The sequence below is a fragment of the Micropterus salmoides genome, unplaced genomic scaffold, assembly GCF_014851395.1.
Source record: "Micropterus salmoides isolate LMB-PRFRI ecotype aquatic unplaced genomic scaffold, ASM1485139v1 Ms_hic_scaffold_2, whole genome shotgun sequence".
NCBI lineage: Eukaryota > Metazoa > Chordata > Actinopteri > Centrarchiformes > Centrarchidae > Micropterus > Micropterus salmoides.
In genome coordinates this window covers 49,247,889-49,264,235 of record NW_024041150.1, presented here as the reverse complement: position 1 = coordinate 49,264,235, position 16,347 = coordinate 49,247,889, and the positions used below count along the sequence as shown (strand labels likewise).

The window sequence follows — 16,347 nt, the reverse complement described above, 5'->3', positions numbered from 1 at the left end:
TGTGTTCAGCTCTTATTGAATGAAATCACACGCTGATTTGTGCACATTTTGTCCATGACTTCACATTTTTTGATTCGGTGTGTCCTGTCTCGTTCAATTATTGTGAGGTTCCTCAGATGACACGCAACCAGGGGGAGCCAGGGATTGAACCGCTGACCTTGATGGGGACTCGTTGCACACACAGTGACTTCAGACTCGACTTCAGACTCGTCCTCAAAAGACTTCAGACTCGACTCGGACTCGAGGTGCGGGACTCGTGAACAATGTTTATTTTTAGGAAACGTCTGATGAGCTTGCTGTTATTCCCCTCCCTCCGTTACTTATAGCCTGCCTATGTAACACGTAGCATCTGCTGCGCACGCCACACGTGAGAGAGGACAACAAACACCGGCAGCCGCTCCACCATTCATCATAAACTTTGGCTTTAAAACTTCATAAAACAAGACCCAAACAAAGACGTGCTGAACGCAAATAGGTTAGTAACCTGTGGTTAGTAAACATTTTTAGCTCAGAATTGGCCATCTAACATTAGCTTGCTTCTTGCTTCAGCTACGACCTACGGGAGGTTTGCTCTGACTGTCATTCGTTATGAAAAGACGAAGGAGCATTTGTTTACTTGCCAAACTTGTGGTGGTCGACTTACGTAAACTTCCCGCTGGCTGCCACCACCTTAATTATTGCTGTTGGCTAGAAAGAGGTTACAGGTTTATTGTTGATCATGTAACCATCCAGTTTTATTTAGTTATAATGTTACACTGGTTTGAGAGTGTGTGTGTACAGTAGTTTAAGCTGTCAGTGACTGCATTGTACATTACATGGTTGTGCTCTGTAAATGAAAAACAGGTTACAGTTACAGAATTCCTTATAGCCATGCAGTTTTATTAGCACCCTCGATTGAACGCAGCAGGTGATACAACATTCATTATAACCACGAGAGACTTGACTCTAGCTCAGAGACTTGTGAGCATCTCTGGCGTGAGTTTCTTCATTTGTGATTCGTAGAATAGGATTTGTGCACCTACCATAGGTGTCAATTACACTAGGGACGTTGGGGACATGTCCCCATCACTTTTTGAAAGCATTTCTTAAAAATGTTTTGAAAAAGCTTGCAACAAGAAATGTTAAATAACAAATGTAAGTGCTATGAAAATTAATTTTTTGCTTAAGCTAAAAAAAGATTTACTGATTACTGCATTATATGTCATTGTATTTAAATTTTCTGACTTTTCACCTGAATTTTGTGCTTTCCTTAATAAAAATCTAGTCTTGTTCTTGTGACCCCAATATTCTGCATGCTCACGGCTCATGGTCTAAGTGTTTTCACACAACTCTAATTTGAGCCCTTCAGTGTCCCCCGCCACTTTTCAACACAAAGTGACGCCTTTGACTGATACACATGTGGGAATATTTTCTACATCTACAGATTCCACTGTCACGTGGTCAGCTGTTTTGCTCCAATAATAAGTTCATATGCTGGAAGTGTAGCAGTAGTGACATACCTGACATGAAATACTCCCGGAAATGTACCAGAAGACCTCCAGCAACAACAAGACCAACAACCAGGAGAACCAGGAGAACTTTGGCTCAGGATGGAAATCGTTCTGTGGGAACCAGAAACATAAACATGACCTCTGACCTCTGACCTCTGACCTGTATCTACAGCAAGTGTTAGGGTTTGTTGCTGACCTTTGACCTGCAGCTGTATGTCTCTCACTCTCTGTTGTCCTCCTAACGCTCTGACGGTGCAGGTGTAGCTGCCGCTGTCAGAGAGCTGGAGTTTTGTCAGGTTGAGGCTGAGGTCTCCAGTCTCCAGAGCGTCAGTCATCATGGATGTTCGGCCGCTGTAAAGCTGGTTTTGGTCTTTAAGTTCATCACCTTCCTGCTGACGCTGGTGGACGGTCGGAGGATTGAGATCGTAGCGGAAGTATGATACTCACAGGCCAGCAGGAAAAACTCCTCCCCCTCATCCAGCTCCACAGCTGAGGCATGCTGGGAAACTGTGAGGTCACACAGACAGAGAGGTTCAATCACAGCAGCTGTATTTCATGTCTTATTCCTCCTGGATCCTCAGGTGACCCAGAAACCAACCTGGTCCTGTTTGTGATTGGACGCTGCAGCTCACCAGCTGCTGTGAAACCACATCAGCACAGTTTAAAACCAGCAGCACCTGACAAATAACAGAAGCACCTCAGCTGTCATGTTGCTCTAACTGTTTAGATGGACTTTGTTTTCTGATTTAACATTGTGTTAACTGTCTGAACTCTTCTTTCCTCACATCTCTTCATCACATCTTCAGAGGGAGACACTAATACTCAGGGAAAAGACAGGACTGATGGACATGTGGAAACACTTCATACAGATTAGACAGACTGAGTGTTTCTCACAGAAATCAGGGCTTAGCTTTGGACCATCTGGGCCGCTTTGTTTCCATCTTAAAGAAATGCTGTTCAGGTGTTGAATGACTGGAACAAAGTGAGCGTCCCTCCTCTGCAGTGTGTGCAGCCGGTAAACTGAGCTGCTGAAGCTCGACTCAAACTTTGTCTGAATGAAGCCCAACATTTACATCCACATGTGATGCTGCTGTCAGCAGAGGATCAGTATTACTATCGGTGATATAACCTGTAAGACTGTGAGCAACCTACAGGGATATAATCCTGAAGACCTGAGGAAAGTCTGACAGGACCGTCTTCTACTTTCATGAGGATTTAAAGAAACATGCTGCCTTTAATATGCAAGCAGCTAACTTGCTGCTGTTTGCCAAACAAAACATTGCACCAAGCTAGTTGTCTGTTTGTGTATTTGTATTTCAGACTTCACCTTTCACTGCTGCTGCATTGTTCCTTTATTTTAAAGATATGTGTGCATTGTTTGCATACATTTTTATTTCCAGCACTGAAACGGAGGCACTGTCCTTTATTTACTCAGTGCTGTGGTGAATCTTTCTGTCGCAGCTCCACTGATTATGTTTTTTTACTGTCATCCTCAGAGGGGATGAAGTGATTGTCATCGGCTGTTGTGAAGTGAAACTTTGAGTTTGACACTTTGGGGTTTATCAGCTTAGAGTTCAGGTTCAGACTTTGTTAAAGCAGCTCTCTGGAATGAGTCCAGATCACCACAGATCTCTTCTGAGGAAAGAGGAGGAGGTTCAGTCCTGTTCATAATCTGTACAAGAACTAAACTTCTTTATAAATCTCTAAATGACTGAAGCAATCAGGAAACACAAGCTTTTTCTATTCACTTTCATTAATTTCAGAAAACCTAGAGTTAACAGAGCCTGTCCATAAGCAGCTTCATGACTGGTTATCCAGGACGGCCATTGTTAAGTGGAATCGGCGTAGGTGACGGCGGAGACTACGGGGCTACGCAGAGGCTACGCCGTAGCCTGACTTGCACGTCCTCAAAAATGTAACTACATGTCGAGTCAACGCAGACCGTAAGCACTGTGATTGGTCAGCTGGGTAGCCTCACAATGCCTCCGAGCCAACCGGAAGTGCTTCATACTTTGTGGTAACTTTTACAAGCGGCCAAAACGGCAGCTATCACACAGTGGATCAACCCGAGCAAAATTACGAAAATGTTTCACTATCAGAAGGTGATCCATTCAGTCGATAACATTTGAAAAGGCTAAACCAGCCACACGTATACAATTTTACCCCCATTCACGTTAGCGGAGGGCGAAACCCGGAAGTTAGCCTCCTCGGCTGGCAAAAGACAACAAAGTGGATACTGTAGCGCTACCGCTGACTAGCGTTTGTGGGTGTAATTGCAGAATGACAGATATACTGACGCACAAGTCTAAATGCCTGGGCCTACGCAGGAGTATAAATCAAGCTTAAGTCTCTGTGACACCAGATCACAGAGAGAGACCCAGACTCAGTTAAACCAGTTTCAGGATTCAGGCCCTTCTGCACAGTGAGCTTCAGCTTTTTATACATTTTCCTTATATGTTTTATTTTGAATAATATATAAATACCAATGAATGGGAGCAACTGCTCCACAGGTGAACAGTAAAACATAAAATAATGAACCCATGACCCATTTTACGCAAAATTTCACAGAACAGAGTCAAGATATGGTCAGTCAGGATAAGGAGATGTGTAAGAATAAAACAAAAGTCACCACAACAAACACCACCTTACGCATTGTATCCTTCATTGCCTGAAGTCTGAAGAACGTGAATCAAAAAACCGATTCCATGTGGATCCTGACCTGGAGTGGATCCTATACACTCCAGTTCAAGCCCAAACTCTAGGACCAGACCAGGATCCCCCAGGAGCCTGAGGCCCAGACCTGGAAGAGAGTGAGAGGAATGAAACTGTTGCTGTGGCCGAGATGCTATCTCTGGACTAAACGTCAGGTCAAAGACACCTTCAACCTCATTGGCGTAGGGTCTGATGGAGACCTGTCAGGCTTTGCTAGCATGTGCGATGGAAAGAACATCTCCTGAGCCAGATGAAGCTAGAAATCACTGAGGGGTCAGTGGAAGTTGTATTTCATGGAAAACAGCTTCACTTCAAACGATATTTGAGTACGCTGACCATGCAGAGGATCAGCTGAATGACAAAGGATGAACTAAAAACAGTCATCAGAAGAAACTGGATGACGCCCGACTGACTATATATAAAGCCCTCACCGACCTAAGCCAAGAAAAAGAACCTCGCTCTGGCCGGCAACGATCAGGGGGCCGTGGGAGAGGGTGCAGAATCCCTGAATCCCTGTGGTCATGTAAAATCTGACTGAGAGGGTGGAGAGGAGGCTGGGTGGACCCTGGGGAAGGGCCGGCCTGTCGCACACATCAGTGAGTGAGTCTCAACCTTTGACTGACTATGACAAAATAATGCTTGCAATAACACACAGTGAAGCAGAGAACTGTCCCATTAACTTGATGGGATGCGATCTTATTATTTATTTTTGCATTGTTCTGACCGAACATCCAGAGAGGTTAAAAGTTACGAGACTGCAGTTTCCATTTCAAATGGTGAAATACAGTCAGGAGGCACTAAGTTATGTCTGAGTGGGCTCTGGCGCCATCTAGTGTGTCTGCCACTGTTTTATTTAATCCCAGTATCCATTCCCTACAGGAGTCCTTTGTCTCCTGCCAGGAAATTTGTCTGAATAAGAATCTGTCATTAAATGTGCCTGGTAACATAAAGGCAAATATTCTTGATGATCCCCAATAAAAGTCTGGAACCAGCAGAAGATCTGTGGCCCGAATATGATCACATACACGTGACTGTCAGGTCAAATTAAATCAACATGTAAACATTTATAGGCCTATCAGGTTTGTGTTTCTCTGTTTGTGTGTTTATATTCTGTGCTTTTATTACCTGCTGCTGCCACAGAGAAGAGATCCTCCCCAAATATTATTCCCAACTACCAGTATTTATTTATTAAGTGAGCATCACATCAACATGTTGTTGTTATATTTCTAATTTCTTCTGTATTACCGGAGACTAAAGAGGTTTGCAGGCTACATTCACAACACACAGTTTTCCTTCAGTGGCTTTGTGTTTGCATCTGTTTGGGCTGCTCATTAATGCAGCTGAATAGCCAGCTGATGTCCACATGTTCAGCTCTCTGCCTCCTATTCAAGCTGATCACCTGAAGAGAGGTGAAAATGCGCATCAGTCGCCTTTTCAAGCAGCTGATCCCCATTTGAATAGAGAGCCGACCTGGACAAACACACGATGGCCCGTTAAGTGAACAAACAGCTTCACTGTGATGTTAATGATGTGTTTGGACTCTCTTAGCTGCCGAGAGAAGCAGCAGATGTTTGTGAACAAACTGTCTGTTTCATCTGATTTCACCATTTAAACAGTAACCGTAATATAGCTACTCCTTTGTGGCCCGGGGAGAAAGTCCCAGACTCCCTTCAACAATCGTGCAGTTTAGTGACTTGTTGAGTTAGAGGACACTTTAGAAACTTTGTGAAACGCTGTCTACGACTAATTCTTAATGATTCTGCCTTCCTGTAAATTCAACATTAAATGTGACACATGAAGTTATTTCTGTCTTTGTTGTACAAAAAGCTTCAGCAGGATATTTTCATGAGCCTCTGATGTGATAATAACAAGCGCTTCATTAAAACTCTGCTCTGTGTGAAGCACACTCCCTCATACACATCAAATATGATCAGCTGGTTTCAGGAAACCAACTAACTAAACTTCATCTTCTGCCTGAAATCAAGGAGCCATGTTTCTAAACGGCCTTAGCGACAGTAACTAAGGGGCGGGGCGAGACGCCGTGACATCGCGAGAACACTCCGCGGGATCCCGCAGCGCTCCTGTATCTCAGCCTGAAGAGCTCCGAGACCAGAATCCAGACTCAGTCCAGGACAACACGGTCCACCAGTCACAGCGGAGACCTGCAGGACGATGGAGAACCAGAACCCGGACCGCAGGAGCCAAACAGCAGCCTCGTGCTCTGATAGCAGCGATGTTCAGGTCAGTGTTCATGACTTCATCACGAGACTAAAGACACGAGGAAGAGTCTCGAGGGTCCGTGTATCATCCGTTCATTCTGTTGTTAGAGATCAGAGCCTGAAAACCCGCTCCAGGGTTTGTGTTGACGTGGTTTGATTTCCAAAGTGTCTCCGTGGTTCCTGTTTTCATCTTGAAGAGAAGCTGAAAGAAAACATTTCTCTTTTCTTTGTTGTGTAACTGTCGCCATTTTCCCGCGCGGCGCATGCGCGGTGCAGCGCACGTGTAATGGCGGAGCGCGCAGAACAAACAATGATCCGTCTGATTGATCTGTGAGGAGGCTTTCTTGTTAACCTTCACTGTGACTTCACCGCTGCTTGTTTTGGGAGTGAGTGCTTGAATCTCTTTCATGATGTTTTGGTCTAAAACGGGACAAACAACAACAACACGGTTCTGTTGGTTCTTTGTATTGTGCACAAAGTACCAGTTTGAGTACTGCAGGGAGCAGAGTCTGAGAGTCAGTGGGGGTCCTGGGCCTTGTTGATGACGCCAGCTGCAGATGGAAATAAAAACTTGTGGCGTGAGGTTTTTGTACATGGAGGGTTAACAACATATCAGGTGATTAATAGTCGAGCGTGGGGAATTTCAGCTGCAGCAAATGTTGACCTGGAACTCCGCTGATTCTGTCATCGGGTGGTTTAGTGGCTGAAAATGAGATTTTCCTTCAGTTTGTCTTCGCTCTGTGGCTGCTTGTGCAGCTCGTTAATGGCACTTTTCGTCCGCAAGCTAATCACAGGCTGGATGGGGCTTAATACTATAAAGTTTGAGGTGCTACAGCAAATTTTTAATGTTGAACTAGATGGTTATGATGATTAATGTGTTAGAACTTAGCATTTATGCACGTAATGATGAATGAATATAAAAATGCTCTGTTGTTTAAGTGGAATTTATATATTAATGAAAAGCTTTATATTATACTATAGTGTGTGTGTATGATGATGAATACAGTAACATTATACTAACAGTATACTCTTGAACTTTATATTCATTGTTACTATCTCTATATATGAGAGAGAGAGAGAGAGCTTTGAAACACTGTACGGCATATTTGGCACTTTGGGCGCTAAAGGTGTCTAATTTGCGATATTCCTACAAAACCTGTGCAGACATGGGCCTGCTGATTTTAGTTTTTTAATCATGGAAATTCATTGGTCAAAATGTGTATGAACCTTGATATAAGGAGCCTAGTTAAAAAGGATACAACAGCTGGGTTGTTGAGGTTAGCACGATGTACATAGCTTCTATTCTAGTGGGGAAAAACTGCTGTGTACGTCTATGAAAACCATTATTACATGAACAAAATTATAACTGTAGAGAGAAACAGGGTGAGAGCGCTCCGTTTATTTATTCTCATGCCTAGGCTAACTAAGTGATTTTTGCCAAATCTTTGTTTTTAACTTTGTTATGGCGGCTAGCAGACCCAAGTGCATGTGGTAATGAAATTGAGAAATTAAATTAAAGTGTTCTCACACAGCTGAGGGCTTTATTTCGTTTTCCCTTTGATGGACAGAATTCAAAATCGAACGGTCGAATATTCGGGTCCAGCCCTAATAAATAGTAAATATGGCCGAAACATGGACATTTGCCCGGTATATTTTTGAAAAATTGTGTAAACCAGGCGAGGATAAAGATATTTGTTCCTACATTGCATCTCCATTTAGTCTGCAATAGCAAAATAAATAGGATCCTTTACAATGCATCCATATTCCTTAGCTTCTGATAGATCGAAGGAGATCAGAATTATGCATTTAGGTGTTTTTCCTGGAACCCATATACATTTGCTGTAATCTTGGTGTCAAAATATGTAATTAGCAAGTTTATTTGTATAGCAACAAGGTAACACAAACTTAAACTTTGTTAAAAATAAGATTAAAGTTATTGTCATTTCGTCTTTAAAACAAAGTAAGTAAATTATTCATACATTCCAGAGATGAGACTTGTTAACTATGAGTGATAAATTATCATAACCTTTGTCTTTACCGGCTGCCATTTAAATTATATATAAATTGTATTTATATTGTTAGCATTTTATTGATACATTTATTGAAAAAAATAGAACAGTAATCAAATTTAATATTTGTGTTTAAAGTGTTTTCAGAGCAGCAACAAAAGATGTTTACAGCAGCAAAGTCACTATATAAATCAGTATCTCACTGTAAACAAATGAAATACTGAGCGAGTATATCTGCATATTACTGTTATCTGCTGACATCAGACGTTGAGAGAACAATTTTACCTGACTTCATTGTCATCGAGTTTTTTTTCTCTTCTCGTGCCTAGAAGGATAGCCCCTCTTCATCCTCTGATCAAAGTTGTAAACATTTGCTTTCACCTTTGACAGGAAAGTGAGGCAGTGTCCATCAGCTCTGCGAGAGTGATTTTATTATTATAACTAGGTATTAGGGGTGGGAGAAAAAATCAGTTCTTAGATGCATTGCGATGCGGACGTGGAAGATTCTGGGTCGATGTAACAAATGTCAAAAATCGATTCTTTAAATGTTAGTTGATAACGTAATATTGACCAACATCTGTTGTGTTGTCACACAATCATTAATATCAATACGCATGTAAGAGTTTAACCCGCACGGTGGCACTCGACGCTTAGCTAGCTCTCTTTGTATCCTGTGCGTGAGGCCGAGCGAGCGGCAGAATGTGACGGTGAAAGTTAGTGGGGAAAAAATTACATGCAGTGAAGGTCAGTGTGTCCATTAATAAGTCTGTAGTTTCCCCAACTGCTTGAAAAGTGAAGGCCGTTAGCGCTAGCTAACATCCCCCCCTACAGCACGTTTTTTGGCTGTTGTGTAACGGTAGATAAATTGGTAACGAAGTAATACTAATTAGCTCAGGTGTATGTCATTATTAACTTACCTACTTTCCCAGGGTTGAGAACATCAGGCACAAGCTTAGACTGAACTGGTGTACAGCTGTCTGTTTTCTTATTTACAATCTGCTTTCAACCTTGTTCAGGTACAACTGTGTCAGCTTAAACTAGTTTTGAATGTTGAAGACTAAAATCATGCTTTTTTTCAAAATCTAAGAAGTCTCTGGACAGTCTTCCAGGTATTTTTACTATACATGGTGAGCAGATCGAACGAGTCAAATTGTACAAATATTTGGGTATATTAATTGATCAAATTATATGCTTAGTAATTATTCAGAGATCCTGTATAGGGGGAAAAAAATCAAGATGCATCGATAATGGTTTAATAATCCCATCGTAGCCCTTTGAATTGTGATCGAGTCGTGAGGTGCCCAGAGATTCCCGCCCCAGATTCTTTGGGTGTGTTTAATTCTCATTTTGTTTTAAATATACTGTTTGAATAGTGCTATATAAATAAAGTTTATTATAATTCAAATCTACTAATTTTGAAGTTCTTCATCTAACAGGATCTCACAATAGGCCCTATTGGAAACCAGATTTTGAAAATCAAAGCACCCAGTTGGTAACAGGAGCTTACCTGGTGGCTACAGACTGGGTTGGAGTTTTAAATAATGTAATTAATTTAAAATTTCTGCATTTTCAGCAATGCAATTTTATTCTTCTGTTGTTTCTGGCCGACTACTTCTGTGTACTTTCAATTTTATTTATATAGCACCAAATCACAACAGTTATCTCACAGCGCTTTTCATAAAGAGCAGGTCTAGACCGTACTCTATGATGCTATTTACAGAAGCCCAACAGTTCCCACCAAGAGCAGCACTAGGCGACAGAGGCAAGGAAAAACTTCCTTTTAAGAGGCAGAAACCTCGAGCAGAACCATGAAACAGCCACAAAAACGATTAAAATGTAAAAGTGTGCTCTTTAAGGAGATTTATTTTCCCATTTGACTTTTCCAACTCGCAATTCATCTCTTTTCTGCACTTCCTGCAGGACATTCAAAATAATTCCAGCCATAAATTATTCCAGCTGTCTGCATTTACACACATTTGACATGTAATTTTTTTAGTTTTACCTCAAAAAAACAAACCGTGATCTTTACACAATGCTAGAGTACTTCACTGTGAACAAGCGGGCATACGTGGTAATAACATACCGATCATTATTTAGCATGCAGTACATACTGAGTGACTGAGTATGTAATAGACAGTATATTGTCACTATGTGGTACAGACACCAGGGTTTTTCCTGGCTCAAAATGGGCCTTTGCGGGCTGACTTTGAGCGACTGTAACCATGGCCGGTACACGTACAGTAAAGGCAAGGAGTTATCTTATGACCGAAATCTATGCATTTTCTTGTCATTTCTTACCATTTGATAAACAAAATATAACCACAACCTGGAGGAGTAAAGGTAAAAAAGTAAAGTATAATAATACTTTTACAGGTTACACTTGATTTAGATAATCTGCCTACAGATAGTTTATTAATTGAGATTCAGCAGTTTCACAAATAAAACCTTTCTCTGATATTAGCCTACACCACTGTGGTTAAGGTTTGATTAGTGCAAATGTTTGTATATTTATTATCATTTCAGATAATAGTGTAAGCTACTATAGCTTAACATTAGTAGCCTAATATTAATTCCAGTTGGACAAAACAGAGGTTTCATTTTTGTGGGTCATTCAATTATTGTGCAAGAAAAATGCTCTACATGGTGGTTTGTTTCATTTGTTTATGCAAATGAACTTGTCATTAATAAAAACTGTGCATTCAGAACAGCGAGTTCAACATTTCTAAACTTTGCTGTAGTGCCTGAAACTTTTTTACTGTCCCGCCTCCTCCGTGCTGTGATTGGTCGGTTCATTTTGTTGAACACTAAATAATCACTGGTTTGAGCTTTTTAATATTTGGGATTCTTTTGGGAGGAATTCAGATGCTGACGGTGGACATGGTGCAAATCCTCCATTCTTCCTGGTTATGGTACCAGAGGGACTTACAGTGGGTACGGAAAGTATTTTTCACTCTTTGTTTCATTGCAGCCATTTTCCAAAAATCAAAAAAGTTCATTTTATTTCTCAGTAATGTACACTCAGCACCCCATCTTGACAGAAAAAAAACAGAAATGTAGAAATTTTTGCAAATTTATTAAAAAAGAAAAACTGAAATATCACATGGTCATAAGTATTCAGACCCTTTGCTCAGTATTTAGTAGAAGCACCCTTTTGATCTAATACAGCCATGAGTCGTTTTGGGACAGATGCAACAAGTTTTTCACATCTGGATTTGGGTATCCTCTGCCATTCCTCCTTGCAGATCCTCTCCAGTTCTGTCAGGTTGGATGGTAAACGTTGGTGGACAGCCATTTTCAGGTCTCTCCAGAGATGCTCAATTGGGTTCAAGTCAGGGCTCTGGCTGGGCCATTCAAGAACAGCCACGGAGTTGTTGTGAAGCCACTCCTTCGTTATTTTAGCGGTGTGCTTAGGGTCATTGTCTTGTTGGAAGGTAAACCTTCGGCCCAGTCGGAGGTCCAGAGCACTCTGGAAAAGGTTTTCGTCCAGGATATCCCTGTACTTGGCCGCATTCATCTTTCCCTCGATTGCAACCAGTCGTCCTGTCCCTGCAGCTGAAAAACACCCCCACAGCATGATGCTGCCACCACCATGCTTCACTGTTGAGACTGTATTGGACAGGTGATGAGCAGTGCCTGGTTTTCTCCACACATACCGCTTAGAATTAAGGCCAAAAAGTTCTATCTTGGTCTCATCAGACCAGAGGATCTTATTTATCACCATCTTGGAGTCCTTCAGGTGTTTTTTAGCAAACTCCATGCGGGCTTTCATGTGTCTTGCACTGAGGAGAGGCTTCCGTCGGGCCTCTGCCATAAAGCCCCGACTGGTGGATTGCTGCAGTGATGGTTGACTTACTACAACTTTCTCCCATCTCCCGACTGCATCTCTGGAGCTCAGCCACAGTGACCTTTGGGTTCTCTTTACCTCTCTCACCAAGGCTCTTCTCCCCGATAGCTCAGTTTGGCCGGACGGCCAGCTCTAGGAAGGGTTCTGGTCGTCCCAAACGTCTTCCATTTGAGGATTATGGAGGCCACTGTGCTCTGAACCTTAAGTGCAGCAGAAATTTTTTTGTAACCTTGGCCAGATCTGTGCCTTGCCACAATTCTGTCTCTGCGCTCTTCAGGCAGTTCCTTTGACCTCATGATTCTCATTTGCTCTGACATGCACTGTGAGCTGTAAGGTCTTATATAGACAGGTGTGTGGCTTTCCTAATCAAGTCCAATCAGTATAATCAAACACAGCTGGACTCAAATGAAGTTGTAGAACCATCTCAAGGATGATCAGAAGAAATAGACAGCACCTGAGTTAAATATCAGTGTCACAGCAAAGGGTCTGAATACTTATGACCATGTGATATTTCAGTTTTTCTTTTTTAATAAATTTGCAAAAATTTCTACATTTCTGTTTTTTTCTGTCAAGATGGGGTGCTGAGTGTACATTACTGAGAAATAAAATGAACTTTTTTGATTTTTGGAAAATGGCTGCAATGAAACAAAGAGTGAAAAATTTAAAGGGGTCTGAATACTTTCCGTACCCACTGTACATGGGGAAATAAATTTAGGGTTGTACTTAGGTGGACGATCAAAACCACAGAAGGTTTATTCATAGTAAAAAGCTGCGATTCAGAACTTGAATAATGATCACAGTCTTGTATAAGTGGTATTTACTTTATAGTGTTTCAATTAATTTTTTTATTGTACTGTCCATCCATCCATCATCAACCGCTTATCCTGCGTACAGGGTCGCTGGCGGCTGGAGCCAGTCCCAACTTACTCGGGCAAAGGCGGTGTACACCCTGGACAGGTTGCTAGTTTTATTGTACTGTTTGTAATTTAATTGTATTCTATTTGTAAAGCACTTTGATTGAAAGCGCTCTATAAATAAATACATTTATTATTATTACAGTACGTTCGAATGTGATTTCAAAGATGTGCTCTAATGTCATTTATGGTTTTAGATAGCTCACTCCACCATGACATCTGACTTACTGTGTTTCTCTCTCTTGATATAGAGAAGGAGACGAAGAAATGGACTAAAACGCCATCGCTGTCCGCACTGTGACAAATCCTTCACATCTGGATATTTGAAGATTCATCAGCGAGTTCACACTGGAGAGGAACTGTACAGCTGTGACCAGTGTGGGAAAACTTTCATTACATTAGGTGTCCTGAAAATCCACCAACGTGTTCACACTGGAGAGAAACCGTACTGGTGTGAACAGTGTGGAAAAACTTTCACTCAATCAAGTGCCCTAAAACTCCACCAACGTGTTCACACTGGAGAGAAACCGTACTCGTGTGAACGGTGTGGAAAAACCTTCGCTCAATCAGGTCACCTAAAAATCCACCAACGTGTTCACACTCGAGAGAAACTGCACTCGTGTGAACTCTGTGGAAAAAATTTCAGGTCATCAGGTCACCTAAAAATCCACCAATGTGCTCACAGTGGAGAGAAACCGTACCGCTGTGACCAGTGTGGAAAAACTTTCACTCAATCAGGTGCCCTAAAAATCCACCAACGTGTTCACACTGGAGAGAAACCGTACTCGTGTGAACAGTGTGGAAAAACTTTCGCTCAATCAGGTCACCTAAAAATCCACCAACGTGCTCACAGTGGAGAGAAACCGTACTCGTGTGAACAGTGTGGAAAAACTTTCGCTCAATCAGGTCACCTAAAAATCCACCAACGTGTTCACACTGGAGAGAAACCGCACTCATGTGAACTGTATGGAAAAAATTTCAGTTCGTCAGATATCTGTAAGAATCACCAATGTGTTCACACTGGAGAGAAACCGTACTGGTGTGAACTGTGTGGAAAACATTTCGCTCAATCAGGTGCCCTAAAAATCCACCAACGTGTTCACACTGGAGAGAAACCGTACGCGTGTGAACATTGTGGAAAAACTTTTAGTCGATCAGGTGACCTAAAAAACCACCGGCGTGTTCACACTGGAGAGAAACCATACAGGTGTGAACAGTGTGGAAAAACTTTCAATCGATCACATGTCCTAAAGAAGCACCAACGTGTTCACACTGGAGAGAAACCGTACTCGTGTGAAAAGTGTGGGAAAACTTTCAGTCGATCAGATCTCCTATATAAACACCAACGTGTTCACACTGGAGAGAAACCGTACTGGTGTGAACAGTGTGGAAAAACATTCAAGACATCAGATAGCCTAAAATACCACGAACGTGCTCACACTGGAGTGAAACCATTCAGCTGTGACAAATGTGGCAAATCTTATACCAAAAGAAGACCCCTTAGAAGACACAAATGCATTGACAAAGCATCAGTGTGACATTTTTCACAGAGCCCAGCTAAATAGCAAAATTAAACTGCAGTACCTGGGTTTCGACCAGTAGAGGGCAGTCACTGCATTTCAGAATCAGCTTTATTGCCAGGTATGTGTACACATATGAGGAATTTGACTCTGGATTGTACATTGCTCACGATGTGCTTACTTATACAATAAAACAAAAAATAATCAAACACAGGCTGCAGTATAGAGAACCCATATATACAGACTGGACTAAACCGACAGATTGAGCGAATAGTGTAGGGAGCTGAGTACAAAGGACACATACATGCATACATATACAGTGAGTTTGGTGCTGAGGATGTCCGGGATGATGAACGCTGAGCTGAGGTCCACAAACAGGATCCTGCATATGTCCCTGGAGAGTCGAGGTGTTGAAGGATGTAATGCAGTCCCAAGTTGACTGCATTGTCCACTGACCTGTTTAGCCCTGTAGGCAAACTGCAAGGGGTCCAGCAGGGGGCCTGTAATGTCCTTCAGGTGGGCCAACACCAGTCTTTCAAAGGACTTCATGACTACAGATGTCAGGGCGACGAGGCCTGTAGTCATTTAGTCCAGAGATGGAGGGGTTTTTAGGGACCGGGATGATTGTGGAGCGTTTGAAGCAGGAGGCAACTTCACACAGCTCCAGTGATCTGTGTGAAGATGGGGGGGGGGGGGCAGCTGGTCAGCACGGATTTCCAGGCAAGATGGTGACGCACCGTCGGGGTTGTACTTTTTGCAACAGTTAATGTGTCCTTGTAGTTATTGTATAAATATAATGTAAATATCAGTCTGAGGGAAGCTGATCCAGTCACTTCATGTTCTGCCTCCTTCCTGAGAAACATGTCAAATGATTCACCTGATTGAACCCACCCGATCAAGACAATGACGACATTGATGATTTTGACCAAACTGCTTAAATTAAATATGTTTTGATCTCTTAGCTTGCTCACTACTCAAGAATGTCTCTGTTCTACAAAAACTGCCAAAGCTCATTTCTTTTGTCTCCTAATGATGTGTCTGCTTAAACAGTAAGATGACTTTTAATAATCCTCTATATGTCATTACTTTATGTTCTTTGCTCATCTTATGTGGTGTTATAATTTCCACAAAGTGTACCAGTGTTTTGATATAATGACCTTCTGTGAGATTGTTTTGTTCATGCTTTCCTGTGAGAAAGGAGTTTCCACTGTGGTTCAAGGCTGAGAAAGGCGTTTCTGTTGGACTCCACAATTATTCTCTAGCATTAAATGTCTTCTCTGTTTCTCTGGGTCAGACTCTCTAACAGCCCTCTGGTGTATGAGCTCTGCCCTTCAGCTGAATCACTCTGTATTCTTACTTTAATAATATACCAAAGACAAGTTTATTTCTTCATTCTTTAGACATTTCAGTTCGCTATGAGTATTGGAGAGATTAAGATGTGTGCCTATAATGCATTTTTTGCAGTTGGCGATACACGTCACTGTGTTGCATGTTGGGATCTGGTTCCATCTATTTCAATTTATCAAAATATTGGTATCGTTTTGGTATATTGTAAATATAGCTGAATGTTTTTTTCAAAGTAATGCTTAATGTAAAAGTACTTGGGTTTAAACAATTTGCAGAATGTGTCCTTTTCTTC

General features: G+C 41.8%; 1 protein-coding gene across 3 annotated transcripts in view; it reads left to right on the top strand.

Annotated features, from left to right (window-relative positions):
* Positions 1-16,347, top strand: part of LOC119912631 (zinc finger protein 721-like) — a 35,862-nt gene that overhangs the window by 11,004 nt on the left and 8,511 nt on the right. The window contains exons 2-3 of one of the 3 annotated variants that reach the window (XM_038731911.1): positions 6,188-6,443; positions 13,440-15,125. In XM_038731911.1, the coding sequence (XP_038587839.1) occupies positions 6,375-6,443; positions 13,440-14,726 (1,356 nt within the window). In that variant the 5' untranslated portion in view covers positions 6,188-6,374 and the 3' untranslated portion in view covers positions 14,727-15,125. Of the gene's footprint in view, positions 1-6,116; positions 6,444-13,439; positions 15,126-16,347 lie in introns of those variants that run through there. The other 2 variants (XM_038731913.1, XM_038731912.1) reach the window with 2 other exon arrangements.